The following is a 24266-nucleotide window of genomic DNA, read 5'->3' on the forward strand; positions in this document are numbered from 1 at the left end:
GGCCAAGGGTGATGGTTGTTGTTTAGTTGCTAAATTATGTCGAACTCTTTTGTGACCCCATGGATGGTAGCCTGCTAGACTCCTCTGTCCATGAGATTGCCCAGGCAAGATTACTGGAGTGGGTTGCCATTTCCACCTCCAAGGAAATCTCTGACCCAGGGATCGAACCTGAGTCTCCTACATTACAGGCAGATTCTTACTGAGCCACCAGGGAGACCCGGCCCAGGGTAGTACTCATTAAATAGTAGTAGTAGCTATTGGGTTTTCCTGGTGGCTCAAATGATAAAGAATCCACCTGCAATTCAGGAGACCTGGGTTCAGTCCCTGGGTTGGGAAGATCCCTTGGAGGAGGGCATGACAACCCACTCCAGTATTCTTGACTGGAGAATCCCCACGGACAGAGGAGCCTGGTGGGCTGCAGTCCATGGGGTCACATAGATTCAGACACGACTGAGTGACTAAGCACAGTAATTGTTATTTACAGTTAGTAGTTGTTTACAGTTTTAACCTGGCTACCTAGAAGCATCGTTTGAAAGATTATTAATAATACTCAAATTTAGATGAGTCTTTAATTCCTAATATCTGGTTGGTTTTCCTCACATGTCACCAACCATTCATTGTAGTAAGGCCTCACTTACCTGGCTTTGTTCAGGGAAAAATGTTTGACACATGTGAAACACCTGATTAACTTCCTAAAATGAAAACCTTGCTTTTAACCACTTCAGCTTTTAAAAACAAATCTATCACATACTTACCTGTCTTTTAAAAATGAAGTTCCTAAACATGACTTTAACTATTTGATAAGTGGGTATTACGTGTATGTATCTAGAATTAGTTTTTTTAGTTATTTTGCTCTTTTCAGGTAGCTATCATTCCCGCCCACCCCACCATCCCCCCATGGTAAAGCCTTTTTATACCCTTTCTGTCACTTTCTGCCTTTTCATATTGTTCATGGGGTTTTCAAGGCAAGAATACTGATGTGGTTTGCCATTCCCTTCTCCATTCCTGAAGCCAAGTGGGCCTTAGGAAGTATCACTATGAACAAAGCTAGTGGAGGTGATGGAATTCCAGTTGAGCTATTTCAAATCCTAAAAGATGATGTTGTGAAAGTGCTGCACTCAGTATGGAAAAGGTCAGTTTTCATTCCAATCCCAAAGAAAAGCAATGCCAAAGAATGTACAAACTACTGCAAAATTGTACTCATCTCACACGCTAGCAAAATAATGCTCAAAATTTTCCAAGCCAGGCTTCAACAGTACGTGAATTGTGAACTAACAGATGTTCAAGCTGCATTTAGAAAACGCAGAGGAACCAGAGATCAGATTGCCAACATCCATTGGATTATCAAAAATACAAGAGAGTTCCAGAAAAACATCTACTTCTGCTTTATTGACTACGCCAAAGCCTTTGACTGTGTGGATCACAACAAATTGTGGAAAATTCTTAAAGAGTTGAGAATACCAGACCACCACCTGCCTCCTGAGAAATCTGTATGCAGGTCAAGAAGCAACAGTTAGAACTGGACATGGAACAACAGACTGGTTCCAAATCAGGAAAGGAGTACATCAGGGCTATATATTGTCACCCTGCTTATTTAACTTATATGCAGAATATGTCATGCGAAATGCCGGGCTGGATGAAGCACAAGCTAGAATCAAGATTGCTGGGAGAAATATCAATAACCTCAGATACACAGATGACACCACCCTTAAGGCAGAAAGCGAAGAAGAACTAAAGAGCCTCTTGATGAAAGTGAAAGAGGAGGGTGAAATAGTTGGCTTAAAGCTCAACATTCAGAAAACTAAGATCATGGCATCTGGTCCCATCACTTCATGGCATAAATAGCTGGGGAAACAGTGACAGACTTTATTTTTGGGGGCTGCAAAATCACTGCAGATGGTGACTGCAGCCATGAAATTGAAAGGTGCTTGCTCCTTGGAAGAAAAGCTATGACAAACCTAAACAGCATATTAAAAAGCAGAGACAGTGCTTTAACAAAGGTCCATGTAGTCAAAGCTATGGTTAATCTAGTAGTCGTGTATGGATGTGAGAGTTGGACTGTAAAAAGAAAGCTGAGCCCCGAAGTATTGATGCTTTTGAACTGTGGTGTTGGGGAAGACTCTTGAGAGTCCCTTGGACTGCAAGGAGATCCAACCAGTTTATTCTAAAGGAGATCAGTCCTGAATATTCATTGGAAGGACTGATGCTGAAGCTGAAACTCCAATACTTTGGCCACCTGATGCGAAGAACTGACTCATTGGAAAAAGCCCTGATGCTGGGAAAGACTGAAGGCAGAAGGAGAAGGAGACATCAGAGTGACAGAGGATGAGATAGTTGGATGGCATCACCGACTTGATGGTCGTGAGTTTAAGCAAGCTCTGAGAGTTGGTGATGGACAGGGAGGCCTGATGTGCTGCAGTCCGTGGGGTTGCAAAGAGTCGGACACGACTGAGTGACTAAACTGAACTGAACTGTCTCTTTCTAAGTTCCTATGTCTTATTTACTCTGGATTTGGAAACCAGATACTGAAACTTGAAGAGAATTGGATGTTAAAGAGATAAGATATCTGAAATTGGCCTGAAAATACCCTTTGGAGCCAGGGGAACAAGAAAGAATTTTTGAAGGAGGGTGATGGGTACTTAAACATTTATTGTTCTGCCTTTGTACATGTTTACAAATTTTCATATTAAAAAGTTTTTAAAAACCACCATTTAAGAAAGGACTCTATGTTAGATATATAGTATTATTCTGATGCAGTTTTATGACCTGTTTTTTTCCTCCGTGTGTTGCATTTATATATCTGTGTGTGTGTTTAATGTGCATCCAGCAAGGAAGGAATTTTACTTCCTCATCATTAAATTCCAAGTACTAATAGTGTCAAACTTATGGGATTGTAAGGCTTGTGTATCTCTGTATATTTACACATTTTTTAATTTTTCTCTGAATTGGTATTCTAGGTATATAACAGTGGTTTCTGTGTCAGGTGCTGAAAGAGCAGTAAAGGAGATCTGTAATGGTTGTTTTGAACTTCTGAGAGATCTTTTTTGATATCCAGATCTGAGTTTAAGGGTCTCACTGGTTGTCATTAGCAGTGTCCTGTTACCTCTTCCTATGATGACTGACTTGCTGCCTGTGCTGTTAGAGCTAACTCTTCCCTTTCTCTTGTGCTTTGCTTTCTTAAAATATTCTGCCCTTTCTGTGTTTACCATTATTGAATAAAACAAGATACATACCAAACTGCACAATGTAAATTTGATTTTAAATCACCAGTGACATACTGGATTCGCACTTAAGCATTTCCTGAAGGTAGGGGTATGGATTGATCTTATTTAGGGAGGCCATTCGGCGAAATCTCTCTATCATAGTTTACAAGGTATATGCTTTTTGTCATAATGATTCCTCTACTGGGAACTTAGCCTAAAATTACACTTCCATGTTCTAAGATGTATGAAGGAACTGTATAATGTCTCAGTGGAAGAGAAAAAGGAATTTGGGATAGAAGACAGACTTAACTTTTACTTTGTATCTTTTGAAATTCTCCTTTACCTTATATGGTTTAATACTTTTTATGTTAAAGAGAAAAACTAGAATAAAAAGAACCTTTTTACCACCATCTACAGGTTCTTATTCCTAATGGATTTTCCAGGTTACATTTTTTTCTTCAAGGATCATCAGTGCTGACAATAGTCTTTTTCCTTATGGAAAAACCTGACATTGTGTTGAATTTTTACAACCCTAAAATCATTATTTGACAATTGACTCCATTTCTGATAGTAGGAATGTTTACAGTTTGTTTGCATTATTGTGTATTTAACTATTGCATAGATGCTTTTATCCTTCCTTACGCATATTCCCTATGTATACCCTCATCCTTAACCCCACCTCCAATACCTGTTGACCATCTATTTTTTCCCCATGTCCGTTTATGTATGTATGTCAATAAGCATACTGACAGGAGACATGCCTATAAAAGGACTGTTTTTGTTGGTAAAGAGTCTACCTGCAATGCAGGAGACCCCAGTTGGATTCCTGGCTTGGGATGATCTGTTGGGGAAGGGATAGGCTACCCACTCTAGTATTTTGGCCTGGAGAGTTCCATGGACTATATATATATAGTCCATGGCGTGGCAAAGAGTCAGACATGACTGAGCAACTTTCATTTTTGTTATTGTAGGTTTTCTTTTTCAATCTCATCATACTCATTTGATTGCATTTTGCTGTTCATTTTTTAACTCAATGTGGCAGTGTGCAAATCCCACCAAGTCACCTGATAAAACTCTACTTGATTGCATTGTGTTCATTGATCAAAGTATATTGTTATTTATTCAGCCATTCCTGTATGGATTGAAACAGTTCTGTTTATAGAGACAAGAAATAGGGAAATAAATGACAATAAATATCCTATGTAAGTAAATACGTAAATAAGTTGTACGTATTGTGTATGATTACTTTTGTTTATATATGATAGATTCCCAGGAATAGGACTACTCATTAAAAGTGTTCAGTTCAGTTGCTCAGTCGTGTCTGACTCTTTGCGACCCCATGGACTGCAGCATGCCAGGCCTCCCTGTCTATCACCAGCTCCCGGAGTTTACTCAAACTCATGTCCACTGAGTCAGTGATGCCATCCAACCATCTCATCCTCTGTCCTTCAGTCTTTCCCAGCATCAGGGTCTTTTCCAGTGAGTCAGCCCTTTACATCAGATGGCCAGAGTATTGGAGTTTCAGCTTCAACATCGGTCCTTCCAGTAAATATTCAGAACTGATTTCCTTTAGGATGGACTGGTTGAATATCCTTGCAGTCCAGGGGACTCAAAAGTGTAAATACTTTAAATTTCAGTTTATGTTGCCGGATTTCTTTCCAAAAGGACTTTGTCCTTAGACCAGTAAAGGACCGTACCCTTTGAGGACATATTATAATCTTTTAAATTTTTGCTGAATTTATATCTCGTTGTTCAACTAATTGTTATTTTTCTGACTTCTAGTAAATTTGAGTGTTTTTGTTTTTTTTAATAAATATGACAGCTTGGATCTATTCTTTCTCTACATGTCAAATATTTTTTCTGATTTGCTTGTTTTTTGTTTTGTTCAGTTGCTCGGTCGTGTCCGACTCTTTGCAGCCCCGTGGACTGCAGCACGCCAGGCCTCCCTGTCTCACCATCTCCCTGAACTTGCTCAAACTCACGTCCATCGAGTTCGTGATGCCATCCAACCATCTCATCCTCTGTCGTCCCCTTCTCCTCCTGCCTTCTATTTTTCCTAGCATCAGTATCTTTTCCAGAAAGTTGGCTCTTCGTATCAGGTGGCCAAAGTATTGGAACTGCGGCTTCAGTGTCAGTCCTTTCAATGAATATTCAGGACTGATTTACTTGAGGATTGACTGGTTGGATCTCCTTGCAGTCCAAGGGACTCTGAAGAGTCTTCTCCAACACCACAGTTGAAAAGCATCAATTCTTCGGCACTCAGCTTTCTTTATAGTTCAGTGCTCACATCCATACTTGACTACTGGATAAACCATAGCTTTGACTACACGGACCTTTGTCAGCAAAGTGATGTCTCTGCTTTTTAACACCTTGTCTAGGTTTGTCATAACTTTTCTTCCAAGGAGCAAGTGTCTTTTAGTTTCATAGCTATAGTCACCATCTGCAGTGATTCTGGAATCCAAGAAAATAAAGTCTGTCACTGTTTCCACTGTTTCCCCATCTATTTGCCATGAAGTGATGGGACCGGATGCCATGATCTTAGTTTTCTGAATGTTGAGTTTTAAGCCAACTTTTTCACTCTCCTCTTTCACTTTCATCAAGAGGCTGTTTAGTTCTTCTTCACTTTCTGCCATAAGGGTGGTGTCATCTGCATATCTGAGGTGAGTGATATTTCTCTTGGCAATCTTGATTCCAGCTTGAGCTTCATCCAGCCCAACATTTTGCATGATGTACTCTACATATAAGTTAAGTAAACAAGGTGACAATATACAGCCTTGACGTTCTTCTTTCCCTATTTGGAACTAGCTCTTTATTCTATGTCCAGTTCTAACTGTTGCTTCTTGACCTGCATACAGGTTTCACAGGAGGTAGGTAAGGTCGTCTGGTATTCCTGTCTCTTGAAGAATTTTCCAGAGTTTGTTGTGATCCCCACAGTCAAAGGCTTTAGCATAGCTAATGAAGCAGATATTTTTCTGGAACTCTTGCTTTTTTGATAATCCAATGGATGTTGGCAGTTTGATCTCTGGTTCCTCTGCCTTTTCTAAATCCAGCTTGAACATCTGGCAGTTTTCAGTTCATGTACAATGCTTCCTGAGGCCTAGGTGGCTTCACCCTCCAAGATGTCTGATTCTAGGTGAGTGATCACACCATCGTTCACCCTGCAAGATGTCCGATTCTTGGTGAGTGATCACACCATCGTTGTTATCTGAGTCATTAAGACATTGCTGGTATAGTTCTGTGTATTCTTGCCAGCTTCTTCTTAATACCTTTTGCTTCTGTTAGGTCCATACCATTTCTGTCCTTTATTGTGCTCATCTTTGCATGAAATGTTCCCTTGGTATCTCTGATTTTCTTGACGAGATCTCTAATCTTTCCCACTCTATTGTTTATCATTATTTCTTTTCATTGTTCATTTAGAAAGGCTTTCTTATCTCTCCTTGCTATTATTTGGATCTCTGCATTCAAATGGGTATATCATTCCTTTTCTCCTTTGCCTTTTGCTTCTCCTCTTTTCTGAGCTATTTGTAAAGCCTCCTCAGACAACCATTTTGCATTTTTGTATTTCTTTTTCTTGGGTATGGTTTTAATTATTGCCTCCTGTACAGTGTTTCAAACCTCTGTGTATAGTTCTTCAGGCACTCTTGTCTACCAGATCTAATCCCTTGAATTTATTCATTACTTCCCCTGTATAATCATAAGGGATTTGATTTATGTCATACTTGAATGGTCTAGTAGTTTTCCATACTTCCTTCAGTTTAAGTCTGCATTTGGCAATAAGGAGTTCATGATCTGAGTCACAGTCAGCTCCCAGTCTTGTTTTTGCTGACTGTATAGAGCTGCTCCATCTTCGGCTGCAAATAACATAATCAGTCTGATTTCGGTGTTGACCATCTGGTGATGTCCATGTGTAGAGTCTTATCTTGTGTTGTTGGATGAGGGTGTTTGCTGTGACCAGTGTGTTCTCTTGGCAACACTCTGTTAGCCTTTGCCCTGCTTCATTCTGTACTCCAGGGCCAAACCTACCTGTTACTTCAGGTATGTCTGTACTTCTTAGTTTTGTGTTCCAGTCCCCTGTGATGACAAGGACATCTTTTTAAAAATTCTTTATGGATTTTTTGTAGTAGGAAATTTTAAACTCTTATGTCTACCTTTTAAAGTTTCTCATCTTTGTTAAGAATACTTAAAAGACATACCGTCTTCTAAATTTTGTTGTAGAATGTGTCTCTGAGTTTTATAGATGTGTGTTTATTGCACCTGGAATTTAAATTTTATATATAATTTAAGATAAAGATCTAATTTTTTGCCCGATGATAAGTTATCGTAGCTTGTTGAAATGGCTTGTGTGTTTTCTTGTATGTTCTGAAATCACTGAGTTCTTTTTCTCTTCGCTCAGCTGTGTGTCTGTTCCCACGCCGGTGTCGTGTTGGTTTGCGTAGTGTCTTTTGTGTGTATTCTGTTGTCCGGCCGGTGAAGTCCACTTCTGGTCTTCTCCTTTTGTTTCATTTTCTTGGAGGTTCTTGGACTTCTTTTTTTTCTAATTTTAAGTCCCTATTTTTAAACTTTAATTGTAGGGGGAGCCTTTTTCTCAATACAGCTATTTATAAGTGTTAGAAAAATGTTACTAGTATGATTGATGTATTTTTTTTTCCTGTTTTTCTAGGTGTCTCCTGCTAAACTAGGGGAAATTTTTTAAATTAAAGTGTTGTGTCACACTTCTTAACAAAAAACTTCAACTTTTTTTTTTTACTAGAGTAGCTTACATTTTTTAGGTATTCATTTAGATCATTAGCAAAAAGGTATATATTTCTCTTTCATTCCAGTATTTATTCCAGTTAATTCATTCTTATGTCTTATTAGTTTGCTATAATCTTCAAGTTAGTGTTGAATTACAAAGGGTTCAGTGAGCTCCTGCTCTTAATTCCTATTTTTATTAATTTGATTTATTAACTGAGCAATAACATTCATATGGTTAAAATGATACAGTTCTCTGAGAACAGTCCCCTTCCCACCCTTTTCTGAATCTGTCCAGTTCTCACCCTGTGCTTACACTTACCACCATTACTGGATCTCTTCCACAGATCAGATTTCTCTGTGTGGAAAAACACACACACATATATAATATATATTTATTGCGTGTCCTATGTAGCAGAACACTAAAACCATTTCAGATAAAATGAAGATTTTGATTTCTTTGATCCAAAGATTATCTAGTTCATCTTGTAGTTTATAAGTAAAAATATTTTTGCACATTTTTCTTAGTTTTTTATATTATGTGTCTCATTTGAGGTAACTGAGAAAATACACTCTCTGAATTCTTGCATATTTGCAGTGTTTTTCTTATATAAAAATGTAAGCTTTGTTGGTACAGAATTCTCTCAGTCATCTGTGAATGTTATTCAGCTCTTTCTCTTTTAAGTATAGTAGATGAGAAGTCCAATAAGTAGGTGATTTCTTTTTATCTTTTATAGCTTACTTTTTATAGCTAGGTGCTTAAATATGATCCAGCATCCATAAACTTTTATCCCTGATACCTTTTAATATGTGTTTTCTTTTATTATAACACTCTTCTTTTTTCAGTACTAAAGCATACATAATATAAAACTTACCATTTTAACAATTTTAAAGCAAACAGTTCATGACACTAAGTACCATAAACATTGTTGTACAACCATCACTGTCATCCATCTCCAGAACTTTTTCTCATCTTCCCAAACTAAAACTTTGCACCATTAAACACTAACTCCTCCTTCCCCAGCCCCCCTTAAGAACCATTCTACTCTCTGCCTCTGAGTTTGAAGACTGAATATCTTGTAAAAGTGGAATTAGACAGTGTTTGACCTTTCGTGGCTGGCTTCTTTCACTTAGTATAATGCCTTTGGGGTTCATCGACGTTAGCATGTCAGGATTTCCTTCTTTTTTAAGGCAGAATGATATTCCCTTATGCAGAATGATATGCATGTATCACATTTTGCTTAGCCATTCATCCGTTGATAGATATTTGTTTCCACCTTTTGGCTTTTGTGACTATGCTACTATGAACTTGAGTGTCCAAATATATTTTTGAGTCCCTGCTTTCACTTCTGCGTATATACTTGGAATTGAAGTTGCAGATCTTCTGATAATTCTATGTTTAAATTTTTTAAGAAACCACCATACTATTTTACATAGCAGTACCCCCATTTTACATTTTTCATCAGAACACACAAACGTTTTATTTTATGCACATCTGTGCCAATACTTGTTATTTTCTGTTTTTTCAAAAATTATAGCCATTCTAATGATGTGATTTTAATACACAGTTTTAATCTGTCAATTTAAAAAATCTGTCTCTTATGCCAGGAACACTCTATGTTATTGAACCTGGGAGCAGAGAGCTCACAGCAACTTGCTTGATCTTCTGTCCTTTGAATGCTTTATTTTTATGTATTACTTCAAGTCCATTTATGTCTGGAATATAAATGACATAAATTCAGTGAGTTGCACTTATACAGGTCTGTATCAGTGTCTTAATCTGTTTCCTCATCTGTGAAATGAAGGTCTTTGGTGATTTATCCCCTAGGTTGTCTGATTCAATTGTGGTGGTATTCTCATATTTATAGAATTAAGATCAGAAATACTGCAAGGCATTTATGAGCCCTCCATGGACTGTGGAATTCTTCCCTTTCTACCTGTCTGTTCCTCATACGTACATGTTAAAGGCCAACAAGACAGGTCTACTTAGTCCCTAAACATCCTTCATAATCTTTTTTAAACTGTTTCCTCTTCCTGATTTTTTCTTCCACTGATTCTCACCTCCCTTCACACTTTGATTTGGTGGAAGTCTTATTCTACACTTCAAATAACAGCTGAGATCTCACTTAAAGAAGTCTTCCCAGTTTTCTGTAACCAATTAATTTCTGAATTGCTGTGCTCATAAATCTTGCATTGTTAGTCTTATTACTTCAAGGCCTTTTATTGGATGTGTGTGTGTGTGTATGTGTATGAAATTTTTATTTTACTCCCCACCCCCGCCATAGTTTAATAAGCTCTTACACTGCTGGGACCATATCTTACTCACGTTATGACCTTGTTTCTATTTCAGGGCTAGTATTAAGTATATTTTAACTAAATTTGAGCAGGAGTGAAAAAAAAAATATATATAGACCAATAATCAATGTTGTGGCTTGTTGTTGGTGTTTTGTCTAGGAAATGCAATCAACAGTATTTTTAGGAGGTTTTCTTGTGTTTTATATCTGCCATGTAGGACCAGTATTTCTCACGTCAGCAAGAATATTAACTACAGCAGGAACTTCATTAAAGCTACAGTTTAGAATATGCAAATGTGAAAGGTTTCTAACTTTACTGTGTACATTTCACATATATCGTTAATCACTGTTAGACACTTTGGTCTTGCTTAATATAATTTAGTGCTGAATGTGTATTTTAATGTGATAGTTTTTGACATCAACATTTTTGGCTTTCATCTAATTTTTAGTATTAACTTGGAGTTAATGGAAATAGTTCCCTGTATATATTGTGGTTTGAAACTGCTAGTAAGTGCAGTCAGTAATACATGATCTTTAGCCCCTAAACTGTGAATAGTAGATTTCATTTTTTGTTAAGATCTGTGTCTGAATTGAACGGGGTCACAGCGTCTAAACGCTGAATAAAGCAGTAGAATGCTAATCAGAAGATAGAAGTACTGAACTTGCTCCATTATTAACTTAAGCCTGTTCAAGAATGGACATCGTTATTGGTGTCTTTTTAAAGTTAGTAGTAAAAGCCCCTGCTACTTGATAGTTTGTGAAGTACTTCATCACCACCATTTTTAAAATGTTTTAAGTTCTTGTAGCTTTTTGAAGTAGTTACCTATTACCTCTGTTTTATGATGTGAATTGATACTCAAAGAAATTAAGTCACTGTAAGATTTGGCTAGCAGTAAAATAAATAATGGGCTTCCCTGGGGGCTCAGTGGTAAATCGCAGTGCCAGTGCAGGAGATGTCGGTTTGATCCCTGGGTCAGGAAGATCACCTAGAGAAGGAAATGACAACCCACTCCAGTATTCTTGCCTGGGAAATCACATGGGTAGAGGAGCCTGGCGGGCTACAGTCCGTGGGGTCACAAAGAGTCGGATGTGACTTAGCGACTGAACAACAACAAAATAAATAATAAACTTGGAACTACACCCCAGGTTTTACCCCCAGTTAAGACTATTAGCTTCAGTCATGCTGTGGTATGTTTTTTGTTTATAGGATTCTACGTAAGTGCGCTGGAGTTATTATCAACAAGTTGTTCTGAATGTCACAATATTGTGTGTATATATATATTCCATTTCATGTTTAAATCTGTTTCCTTGGGTGGTATCTGGTAACAGATAAAGATAAACTTCAGGGATGATTTTCATTTTTCCAAGTGAGTAATTTGAAGTATTTTTCTGTTTTTAAAATGTTCCTTCAAACAAATGTTTTATTTGAAAAATAAAAAGTAATTTTTAAAAACCTGATTATATCTGATGTTAACTGTTAATCCTTAAATTATATAATTAAAATTTTTATTCAGTATTTAATTTAAAGGTATTTCTGAATTTTCTGTCTTTTTTTCTACAGAATGATAAATAACGCTGATCATCTCTAGCAAAGATATTGATTCACCTCATGTAAAGTATGCTCAGTTCCTTTCCAGTGGTGTGAGTATCTAGTTCTTCTCTTAATTTTTATCTTCTCTATTGTTTTAATAAAGTTAAGAAATCATTATATTATAGTACAAAAAGGATAGCAGGCAATTGTAGAGTTGAAATAATTTTTTCATAGTTATGTGGTAAGGAATGAGTTTTCAGATCTGTATCACCTTTGTCTTTTACCATTTCTGTTTTCAACTTTGAAGTCTAACATAGATTTTTCAGTTGAACATAAAATTACTTATAATTTTAAACTGCTTAATAGCCTAGAAATTTGTGAAACAGATGGCTAGTATTAAATTGCTTGTGACAAGCAGGATATTGGTAGAATGTTACTTTAGTGCTGCCCTTTGTATGCAAACTCATAAGCACGAATAGCCATTTTCTTTACCTGCTGGGGATAATAAGCCTAGTTAAGCCTATTAGCTAATGCAGTTGGTAGCCTTTCTTTGGAGTCTGGTAAAAAATACAAATTGGATGGTGGTATTGGGAGTTTTTTGTGCTAGGATATCAGCTGTAACCACTAGTTCATATTAAATAGGCCTCTGAACAAAAGTATTCCGGGAATTTCAGATATTAGAGAAGATAAAGCACCTATTAGCTCAGTAAGTGCATCTTTAACGTAAGTATTTTTTTTTAAATTCGGTTCAGTCTACATTTCAATTAAATTCCTTCTGTTTTGGTTGTCCGTTCTGTAATCCACTAAGCAGAATAATGATAGATTTTCCTTGTTACTGAGATTTTTTGTTAAACATTTTTCTTCTCTTGTTGATTTTATAGTATATCAGAAAGTCTCTGGAATAGACCAGGTAGTGTGAACTGTGGCCTGAGATGCTGCTAAGCAGCTGTGTACTTGGGAAAGGGATGATACTCTGTTGCTTTGGGCCTAATTTTCCCTGTTTTAAAAAGTACAGTTTATTTGTTAATGGCTGTTCTCCATAGCCATTAGAATGTAAACATTGTGAAGCTTTTTTTTTTTTTTTGCCTTATCTGTGCCTTGTTGCATTCTTTTTACTTTGTATGTAGTCTGACACACAGAGGTTATTCAGTAAATGTTGTTGTTTAGTCCCTAAATCATGTCTGACTCTTTGCAACACCATGGACTGTAGTCCACCAGGCCCCTCTTTCCATGGGATTATCCTGGCAAGAATACTGGAGTGGCTTACCATTCCTTCTCCAGGGAATCTTCCCGACCCAGGGATCAAACCTGCGTCTTCTATATAGGCAGGCGGATTCTTTACCATTGAGCCACTGGGGAAATCTCAGTAAATGTTAATTGAATTATTTTTGTCTAAATGGTCTCCTATTCTCTGATTCCACACCTAATTTATATCTCCCTCTACAGACTTTCATGTTTTTACTTGGATTTTACTTTCCCCATTGTATATAGATGGTTGTTATTTAAAAATCTCAACCTTAATTTGTGGTAATTTAAGAACTATTAAAGTATAATTATAAGTTGAATATAATATTATTTTTCTCAATATCAATATATTTTGAAAACATTTTTATGCTCTTACCTATAGTGATAGCCTTTGTTCTGTCAGTTCTCCCATTGGTTTGAGTTACAGAATCACTTTTCCATATTGTAAGCTCAGTCCCCAGCAAATCTTCATTTCTTACTTACTCTTGTCATTTTCTTACTTTAAAACTGCCATTCCTTTGATGGTAATAATAGTTGTGAGAGTGACGTGCCATAAATAGTATGAAGAGCCTTTAGTATGTCTTTCGTTGGTTAATATTATGATTGACTCTATAATGTGTTAAATCATCATGGAATAAATACCATGAATGCCAAAACTAATATATGACTGTACCATATTTTGCCTAGTCATTCTAGATAACAAGATAAAAACAGCAAAATCCAGCTCAAGAAAATACTGTTATCCAATAAAATCTTATTCGCTGTTGATGCTTTACAAGTAAGGTGGTCGTGTCATTTTTGCACATATGATTTCAAGATAGGCATTTGTGAATGCTTTAACCTTCTTTCCTCTACATGATTCTAGGATTTAGTTAAAGTTTGTTCTGAACCTCAAGACTTATTCAAGAAGGGTTTACATATACAGGTAGAGATAAAATTAATTGTAAAAAGGGTTTACTATTGTGGTGTTAATAGTATGGTATTTTAGAATGTCACTTTGTGAACTGAGCCATAATTCCTGAATTTAATTGTTCTTTTATGCTTTAAACATTGTCTGTGTTATTACAGTGTCGAAATTCTCCTCACATCATTTTCAATTATTGTTGGCCTGAGTCTGCATTCAGATGAGTAATTTAAAGTGAAAGATGTTCCTTATCCTGTGAACAGTTCTTGTGTTATATAGGAAAATTAATTCAGCTTTTACATGTTATCTTTTTCTGTTGTAAAAGAATTGCTGGTATCATGGACTTAGATGACCCTTCTAGGTCATTATTGCCATAATCTCATGATGATGTGCTTAAACTAGGTGAATTGTAAGAAATAAAATTTGAAAATGACAGGATGTGTGCCTTTGTTTATGTTAATGTACGTTGGAATATTGTTCTCAGTATCTAAGCGAGCCTCTGATCTTGGCATTTTCTCAATAAAATCTCGTGCCCTCAGTGTCACATGTATGATTTGATCCTGCTCATTATCCCACCCTGCTCTAGGGCAGTCATACAGTTTGCTCTAGCAATTGTAGATCTTTTTATTTTAGGTATGTCTTTGTATTAGGGACCTCTCTTGGTGCAGGGCACATACGTCTAATTTAAACAAAGTGAAGCATAAAGGGAAGTCTCTGTGAAGTTAAACTGCTTCCCTGTTGGCTCAGATGGTAAAGAGTCTGCCTTCAATGCAGAAGACCTGGGTTCAATCCCTGGGTCAGGAAGATCCCCTGGAGAAGGGGATGGCCATCCATTCCAGTATTCTTGCTTGGAGAATCCCATGGACAGAGGAGCCTGGTAGGCTACAGTCCATGGGATCGCAGAGAGTTGGACATGACTGAATGACTAACACTTTCACTTTCATGCTGTTACATGACAATATAAGAAGAAGAGCAGGGATGTAGTAGGGTCTTAGGAATGACTAGAACAACGAATGTGAATACTGTAGAGTTTTCTGCTTTGCCCTGCATTTCTTATTATGCCTGCCTTATTTTCCTACAAACTAGCTCCTTCTACATGGTGAGGAATATACCAGACTAACATCTTCTTGCAGCTGACCACAGTTATAGTGACTGTCCATCTTCCTGCTACTCTAACCTGAATATTTTGAGAAGAGCAAGGCTGTTTCCTTGTGTGCCTACACTATTGGCCAGAAGGTAGGGCATTTTGAGTGGCAGGGCTTACCTGGTGGCTTGTATGATAAAGATTTGCCTGCAATGCAGGAGACCCAGGTTCAATCCCTGGGTCGGGAAGATTCCTTGGAGAAGGGAATGGGAACAACTCCATTATTCTTGCCTGGAGAATTCCATGGACAGAGGAGCCTGGCAGGCTGTAATCCGTGGGGTTGCAAAGAGTTGGACATGACTTAGCTACTAACACTTCCACTTTTCACTTTCATCCTTTCCAAGAACATGTGGTTCGAAACAGACATTCTGGGCAGACAAAATAATAGGTGCCTTCTTTTATCTTCTTTTAAGACTTTTGAATTAACCACTCTTAAAATGGGCTTCCGTAGGGAATTCCCTGGTGGTCCAGCCTTTAGGACTCCACACTTCCACTGCAGAGGGCGTGAGTTTGATCCCTGATCAGGGAACCAAGGTCCCACAAACTATGCAGCATGGCAAAAAATAAAGTGGTTCCCATAGTCCGTGACTCTGAAATGACATAAATACATTGTTTTAGATACTGTGGAATCTTTAGTTCTGGTCGGTCTAATATAAGCTTTATAGTGGATACTTTTCAGTTAACAGATTAAATTCACGCAATTCATTTTAGTTGTATACTAATATACAGAGTGCTGCCCCATACAGAAAGAGGTTTGAAGAGTTACATATAGAATACTATTAGCTCTGATATAAATGGGATAGGAAAATATCATGGTTGATTTTTTCTGTCTGCAAAATAAAACAGTCCTTGAAATCTCATATATAAGATAAGGTCTGTTTATGATGTATTTTGAAAGCATGAAGACTAAAGTTAGCAGTGAACAACTCCATTTTCAAGAGAAAAGAATATATAGAAACCTGAATTTACCAAATCAGTAAGTTAAAGGGTAAATTATTTGGATTACTAAGGGGATTTGGCAGCTACTTTTAAAAAGAACTTTCTGGGATTAAGAACTAATATGTTACTAAACACTAGAAAGGACCAAGGGCTGAGGGTTAAGATAAAACTGTAGTGTCAAGTGTCTCTTATAAGCCATTCAGAAAATGTTTACACAGCTTTTTCAACAAATTTTGAATATAATATGCCTACCGAAAAATGTACAAATCAGTAGTGTACAACTTGGTAAATGTTCACATGTTATGCACCTATATAACGTAACTAGCATGAAACAAAACATTACCAATACTGCATATTATTTTAATAGTAGAGCATTTGTGTTAAGCAAGGTATACTCTTCTGTTGACATTAGTCAGGAGAAAAAATAAATGAATTACTCTGGTTGAAAGTTTTGTTTTTTTCTCTCTCACCCAACTAGTCAGTGATATATTATAGGTTGGGGATGGGGGGAGGGCAGATGTATGAAGCTGACAAGGAAGTTAGTAGAGTAGGACAACTGTAATAGGCAGAGCTTTAGAATAGCTAGTAATTGGCATTCCGAGCATATGAAACAGAATGGCTAAAGAAACCTGTGGTATATTCCTACGATAAAGTACTCTTCAGCAATAAGAAAACATAAACTGCTGATACAACATCATAGATGAATCTCAAAAACTTTATACTGAAAGAAGCCTTACACAAAAGAGTACATAGACATTCCATTTGTATGAGGTTCTGGAACAGAAAAACTTAACCTCTGTCATGAGAAAAAATCTGAGCAGCGGTCGCCTCTGAGGAGAGAGAATGGGGACTGACCAGGAAGGAGCACTAGGGAACTTCCTGGCATGAGGGTAATATTCTGTATCTTCCCAGGGATTTAATTTCACAGGTGGATGTACTTCTCAGAACTCAAAGAATGGTGAATGTAAGATTTGCATATTTTATTTTATGTAAATTTTACTTCAATAGAAAAAAATACCTGAACAAATACTGAGCTCTAGCTAATGATCTACACGTGGAAGGATTTAAGGAGAGGTGTACAGATGTCTGTAACTGATTTTGAAATGCATCAAAAAATGAAATGAATAGAGGGATGGGTGCCTAGAGCATGGATAGACTGTGTGGTAAAGCAAGTAAAATACTAATGGTAAAATCTCGATGATTAGTGTATAGGCATTCACTGTCAGCTTTTTTTTCACCTTTTCTATGGGTTTAAAATTTTTCATTATAAAATCTTGGAGGAAGAAAACAATCGGGAAAGAATGTAATAATCATGAAGACAGGATTTTTATGATGAATAGCTTGTCACAAATGAATATTGGAAGAGAGCAAAAGAAAATGTGAATAGGCAGAAGGCAGACAGTGTGGCCCATGGGGACAAACAACCTGCAACATATTATTTTAGGCCCATAGAACGTCTGTTTTTATTTTTAATGAGCTGATCTCTAAAACTAGAATGACTTCACATAAAAATTATAGATTTCTGCTTGCTTTTTTTAAAAAGGACTTGGAAGACAAAACAGTCACTCCGAAGGTAGATACAGATTTGTGTGGAGTTTTCATATATATGAGAAAGTTGGTGTTTCAGACCAGAGAGGAAGAGATGTACTGCTCGATAAAGCATATTGGACAAGTGAACTATCCTTTTGGGGAAAAATAAAGCTCAAATCCTTTGATACTCATTAAGTAAATACAAATTCTATATGGACTAAAGATTTTAAATATAAAAAAAAAGCTGTTACTAGAACCCCTAGTCCCTCAGTGGAGTGGTTTTGTCTAAGTGGTTTAAACTGGAAACTTAAAAAAGGGCAAAAGTCTGTGTCCCATATCATTTGATTCCTATAATTTCTGCCATATATGCATTCTTTTGGAGTCAGTAAGATCTAGGTTTAAATCTTTTTTCCTTTGTCTTAATGAGACTTTTTCCAAGATACAAACCATTGTGAGCTTTAGTTTCCTCAACAGTCAGTCAGTGCAGTACTAAAAAAAAAAAATTACCATTCAATGTTGTTGTGAGGAACTGAGCTTGTATGACATGAAACTCTTGCCCAGTGCTGACCTAGAGTGAATATTCAGTAAATGTTTATAGAGGGATAAGTGTGTGTGTATGTTAGTCACTTAGTCATGTCCGACTCTATGTGACCTCATGGACTGTAGCCCACCAAGCTCCTCTGTCCATGGAATTCTCCAGCCGAGAATACTGGAGTAGGTTGCCATTCCCTTCTCCAAGGGATCTTCCTGACCCAGGGATCAAACCCAGGTCTCCTGCATTGCAGACAAACTCTCTACCCTCGGAGCCACCAGGAAAGCCTCTTATAGAGGGATAGAGAAACTGATTTCCAAGAGCTTAGAACTGTCTCAGAGTAGAAGTTTACCTGGAAAGGATGAGAAGGTTCTTTGACATTTATTTTCATCAGCAAACACTTACTGAGAGCCTGCTGCATGCCATGCAACCTATTTGCACTAGAACCATAAAAATAGAAGAAATTCCCACTTAAAAGAATCTTTAGTATGAAAGTCAAGTTTTATAAGAAAGGAATTCGAATGGTGAGAATTTTTATGGTATTTGACAATTCCCTTAAACTTAATATTGTCATTGACTCTGAGGCATTTTCTGGTGCACTACAGTACCTTGTGTTAGTTAAAGGAAGCATGATGTGGAAGCAGTTTCCTATGAAAAATGAATAGTTCATTGTGGACACAACCACTCAAGATCCATTTCTTGAGATAACTATATAGAGAGAATACGTTACAGAAATGAAATACTCATGAAATTGCAAAGTGGTGGGTGAAATGGTGCTTATCATGTTTCCATTTAAATATTTTTGCTAGTTGTAGGTTATTTACTTGGGCTAAGCTTACCAAATTGTTTTTGTCTATGCCAAATAAAAATTACAGAATTCCTAGGTCAGTTTTGCCTATAAAACAAAATATTACCCTTAATCATGTCTTAGTCATTTTCAGTAAAGACATTGATAGAGAAATATTTTGTCTGTGTTCATTCTCAGTACATTAATGATACATTCTTTGGTAGATATTATAAATAAAGGGACTATTTTATTTTATTTTTTTTAGTTTGCTGGAAACCATGTCTCACTATACAGATGAACCCAGATTTACCATAGAGCAGATAGATCTGCTCCAGCGCCTCCGGCGTACTGGAATGACTAAACATGAAATTCTCCATGCCTTGGAAACTCTGGACCGCCTTGATCAAGAGCATAGCGACAAGTTTGGAAGAAGGTCCAGCTATGGAGGAAGTTCGTATGGGAATAGTACCAACAATGTTCCAGCTTCTTCCTCTACAGCTACAGCTTCCACGCAGACCCAGCATTCGGGCATGTCCCCGTCACCTAGCAATAGTTACGACACCTCCCCACAGCCTTGTACTACCAATCAGAACGGGAGGGAGAATAACGAGCGATTATCCACGTCCAATGGGAAGATGTCACCAACTCGCTACCATGCCAACAGCATGGGTCAGAGGTCATACAGTTTTGAAGCCTCAGAAGAGGACCTAGATGTAGATGATAAAGTGGAGGAATTAATGAGGTTAGTTTCTTTCTTATTTAGAGTCCTCCAAATATCTATGTGCTTAGACTGATTTTGAGTAATAAAGCTGTATTTCAGCTCTTTCCTTATGAGAACTTCCCCTTAGGTGATAAAGAAAAAAATTAAAATTTTTATGTTTTTAATTCAAAAATTTTTTTCTCTACCTAAGTTCTTTCTCTTTGCTGCTTTATAAGTCTTTTCCATTCTGCTATCTAAGCAAAGGTTAGCCTTCTCTATGGCTCTAATTTCTAACATCTAAATTTTATGAGTTGCTAACAAATACGCTGTAAGCCTTAAATGCATTGTAAGTACTTTCTCTGAGAGGTAGGGTGTTTTTGTAATAATATGTGTACTCTTTAATTTTTCCCTCCAACATGCCAATTGACAAACTAATTTTGAGCATCTATTATTTAAAAAGCAGTGTTCTTAAGAAAAATAGGCATGGTTTCTATTCCTAAGAAATTGAAGTTCTGATTTTCGCAGTAGATACTGTACACACATGCACACACACAAATTTAATGTCATCTATTACAAGATAAGTGTAAGCACCTTGAGTTTGAAGCCCTGAAGAAGTCCAGTTTCAACAGAGGTAATTAAAGAGCTTCACCCTGAAGCTGAGACACTTTGAGGGCAGCACTGCTGTGCTTCCCATTCTTGGGTCTCCAGGATCTAGAACTGTCCTTGGCACATGTTAAGGGCTTATTATGTCAAGTGAATAAATGAATTTGAGCTAAACGTTAAAGGATAGCTTCTGTTTTGAAATATAGGAAGTTTGTTTAAAGTTAAGGTAGAAAAGGCAAGACATGTTTAGTCTTCTAAGAACTGCAGATTGGCTATATACGGTAATAAGAATAGTATATTGGGGGGGCAGTACAGGTTTGGGGGAGATTTGAATTCCATGTACGTGATTTTATGTTTAACATGGTAGAAATTAAAGGATTTTTTTTAGAGATCTGTAGGAAAGAGATAAAAGCATTATTTTCGGTAGATTAGCACTGCTGTTCTAGGGAGGAGAGCCTGCAGATAGATTCGTTGTGGTTTGTATGAAAGAAACTGTAGCAGGAATATGTCAGAAGTAAAATTTTAACCTATAATTATGAGTTGTAGTTCTTCTATAAGACTGCAGGAGTTTAAGATAGTATAATGGTGACTTAATATTGCCATCTGAAAGGTCTGTAGTACCACAAAGGTAAAATAATCTTTTGAACAAACTGTCCTGAATTTACATTTAGGGTGGAACTGCCATATAGGGAATCCTGAGCTAAATAGACTGTTGTATCTAGATTCCAATGTAATTACTGTAATGAATGGTTTCATAGAGCACCTACAGGACCTGTTATTTAAGCTTTGTAAAACTTAAAAGTATAAAACATCAGTGTGGCTTTTCATTCATTTTCCTTGCTTAAACAGCTGGCCGAAGTTTATATGTTCATTTTGAATTTAACATCTACATCACTGTCAAGACTGAGAGAGGATCATTTGGGCAAATGGAAGTTACTTTAATAGTTAACGTGTAACAAGGTTAGTTTTTAATTATCCTAAGCAGAGTGGGTATCAACAGTAAGATTTGTTAGGATGCTAGCCTTTTTGTTGTTGTTGTTGTAGTTAATCAGGTTTAGTGAACTTTAAAAGCATTAGTTAATTCCCAGGTGTGGTTTAGACTAATGGGAAGTTTGGGAAAAGTTTATTTTTAACAAAAGTCTCTGGAAGATTGTCCAGAGTCTGAAACTTGAGTATAATGGTCTAAAAGCTTGACAATAGGGTTTGTGGATCCAGCAAGTACACACATTCAAGTTTCATCATTAGATATATGTGTGTGTGTGTGTTTGTAATTGTTACCAATACTTAATTTACATACCGCCCCTTGTTGCATAGGTGGGATATTTTATGACTTCTTTCTTAGAACTGCTCCTGTGCTGTCCTCTGATCATCTGGCGGTCTCATTGATCCTTCCGGCGCTCTGCGGTCCTCTGCCGTTGCACCCTCACCCACACCTTCACTCTTCCTTTGTGCCCATCTCCCATTTTTCTCAAGTTTACAAATAATCACAGCCCTCAGGTTTGAGGGAGAAGTTTATTGCATGACTGTTTCACTTTTAATTATCACAACCATGCTATATGTGAGGTAGAACAGAGATATTAAGATACACAAAAATAACTTGACCCAAGAAAACTTAAGTGGCAGAGCTCAATTCTAACCCATGTCTTTATTACCAGTGTGTCTGTCACTGGTATCTGTTACCTCTGTAAATACATTTTTCATGTGTGTAGATTTAAGTAAAATTTTAGGAATGATCATTAATATAACTCAAGACAAAGTGTGAAAGCCTTAATGTACTCCACTCTCCCCACAAGTGATATTTGTCACTTCAAGTCAGTCCCTTGGGTAGCTGAATGAATTTTTATTTGGTCGAATGTCAGAGAATGAGTTTTGAGCAGTGAATCTTTCTGAGTGCGCTGTGCCCACAGAGGCCCCCGTTCCCCTTTGCCCGCTCCACACTCTGATGACACAGAGGGTTGTACCCCAGGTAGGGAGAATGGATACCTGAATGCCTTCCTGCCTCATGTCACAGGTAATTCACTCTCACGCTCACGTTAGCCAGCCTCCAGGGCACTCAGCTGTAAGATTTAGCTTTCAAATCTCATAATCCATTGAGTCCACAAACTGAACTCCTAAAAATTTTAAAGTATACAAGAGAGAATTTTTTTTAATTTGATTAATTTGAAAGAAAGTAACTGCTACTTTGTCCATTTTTGGATTGATCAGGGTTTTGAAAAAATCAAAGGGAAACTAGAATGTGGATTCTCAGCAAATTGTTTAGTATAACATTTTAGGAAGGACTTTAAAACCAAGAGCTAGGATAAAGACATTTTACATGTTAATATTTTTTAAATGCATCTATTAGTATATATGTTTATATATAGGTGTGTATATATATCTGCTAATAGTGTATATCTATTAAAGTGTATTATCCTACTGTGTATGTATAAAATAACAATTGAAATCAGGCTTATCAGAATTAGTCATATAAAAGATGTTATTCCTGACTACCCACATACTAAATTTCATGAGTGTTTAGTATTTTATCTAGGATTCTGAGACATTATTCCGAGTTGGTTATCTATATGCCTAATAGATTATTTACTTGTGTAGGTAGGGATTTATGTTCTATAGGACATAGTATTCAGTTACCATGTTGTTTATACATACAGAGTAGGTTTTGTTTTAACATTATCTTGTAAGCTTCTAAATTATGCTTTATCTCCATGAGTAGAAATTAAAGGGAGCAGCTTCCTATTCATGTGTGAAAGAATTTGTGTGTAGTTATGTTTTTCCACCAGTGAAATACTCTGTATTGGTAGGTATTGCTCCACCTCTGAAAGTCTTGAGATAGATGACTACCTTTAAGAGGTCTTAAAGAATGTGTAGTGTATATCAACTAAGAGAATTTGGAAGATCCTAAAATATGCAACTTTTAAACATTCAGTCTTTAATAGCCTGTGTTCCAGAAAAGAAGGCATTACCATTTTGAACTAGTATACATAACTCTCTTCCATTCTGTTTTGGGAAGCTTAAACATATTTAACATTAGGAATTTAGAGCTCTTTTTAATAAATTATTTACATCAGGTTTTCCATTTTACAACCTTTTATCTTTAACTACAGAGTTGTTCATTTATGGAGCAAATTAAGCTCTAAATATGCAAACTCCATAATGAATAAGACAAAATCTTTGTGCTCAGGGACTTTGCTAGTAGAGATAAGACCAGATCAGGAACAACTGTAATACAGAATCACATGTAATATATTGGTATGTATATTTGAAATGGTTAAAGTTAGCTATTAGAGGAAACTATCATTTTTAGCTCTGAGGATCAGCGAGAACTCTGATTAGATGGTGATTATTATTTTAAGATGTCTTTTAAAAAGGGTGCCTTCATGAAGAGGCATTACTGAGTGTATCTAAGTGATTAGATCGAAGTAGAGTGGTAGCTTATCTTAGAAGTAAACTATGGAATCAAAGAAAGATCAGCCTACACTTCACTTGAACTCCATAAAACTGGAGGAGTAGAAATCATGAGGAGAGTGAGAACTTGTAAGGGTGGAAAAGTGGATACATTGTTTTTAAAGATGTCAAATTTTAGACAGAGGAAGTAAGGCGTAAGAGATGAGACAAATTTGGAGTAAATGAAGGAATTTTCACACCAAGAAATCAGTGATTTCACAGGATATGATGTGGACGTTAGGAGTGGCAGGTCGTTTGTTAAAGAAGGTGGAAAGAATGAGGGAGAATATGTGAAAGCTTAGAGAACAAATTTAACCCAGTAGGGTGGAAGTTTTTGAAATAACATAAGAGAACTGAACACAGTGAAAGTTAAATGCTGTTACTATTTTGGAAATACCTAGTGAAACCAACTAAATGACAAAACACTTGCATCTAAAATGACTTTATAGAAATCTTTTCATGGTGCCTTAAAATATCCAATACAGATGTTAACTTCAATCTTACGTACTTATACTAGATCATTTGTTTCTTTTTTTTCCTTGAGTTCTCTCTGGCATATTATAAAATGATAGTCATTGTTTTATATAATGCTTTTACAGTTTCAAAAAGTCTTACACTGAAGAATTTTCAAATTTTATATATTATGTACACACATTTGATACTAATTTTCATTTAATTT

General features: G+C 36.6%; 1 protein-coding gene across 9 annotated transcripts in view; it reads left to right on the top strand.

Moving 5' to 3' along the window:
- HMBOX1 (homeobox containing 1) overlaps nucleotides 1-24266 on the top strand; it is a 195021-nt gene that overhangs the window by 63820 nt on the left and 106935 nt on the right. For all 9 annotated transcript variants that reach the window (XM_043487169.1, XM_043487168.1, XM_043487176.1 and 6 more), the window contains exons 2-3: nucleotides 11790-11869; nucleotides 19106-19582. In XM_043487169.1, the coding sequence (XP_043343104.1) occupies nucleotides 11847-11869; nucleotides 19106-19582 (500 nt within the window). In that variant the 5' untranslated portion in view covers nucleotides 11790-11846. The remainder of the gene's footprint in view (nucleotides 1-11789; nucleotides 11870-19105; nucleotides 19583-24266) is intronic.

Source organism: Cervus canadensis, chromosome 14, assembly GCF_019320065.1.
Source record: "Cervus canadensis isolate Bull #8, Minnesota chromosome 14, ASM1932006v1, whole genome shotgun sequence".
Classification (NCBI taxonomy): domain Eukaryota; kingdom Metazoa; phylum Chordata; class Mammalia; order Artiodactyla; family Cervidae; genus Cervus; species Cervus canadensis.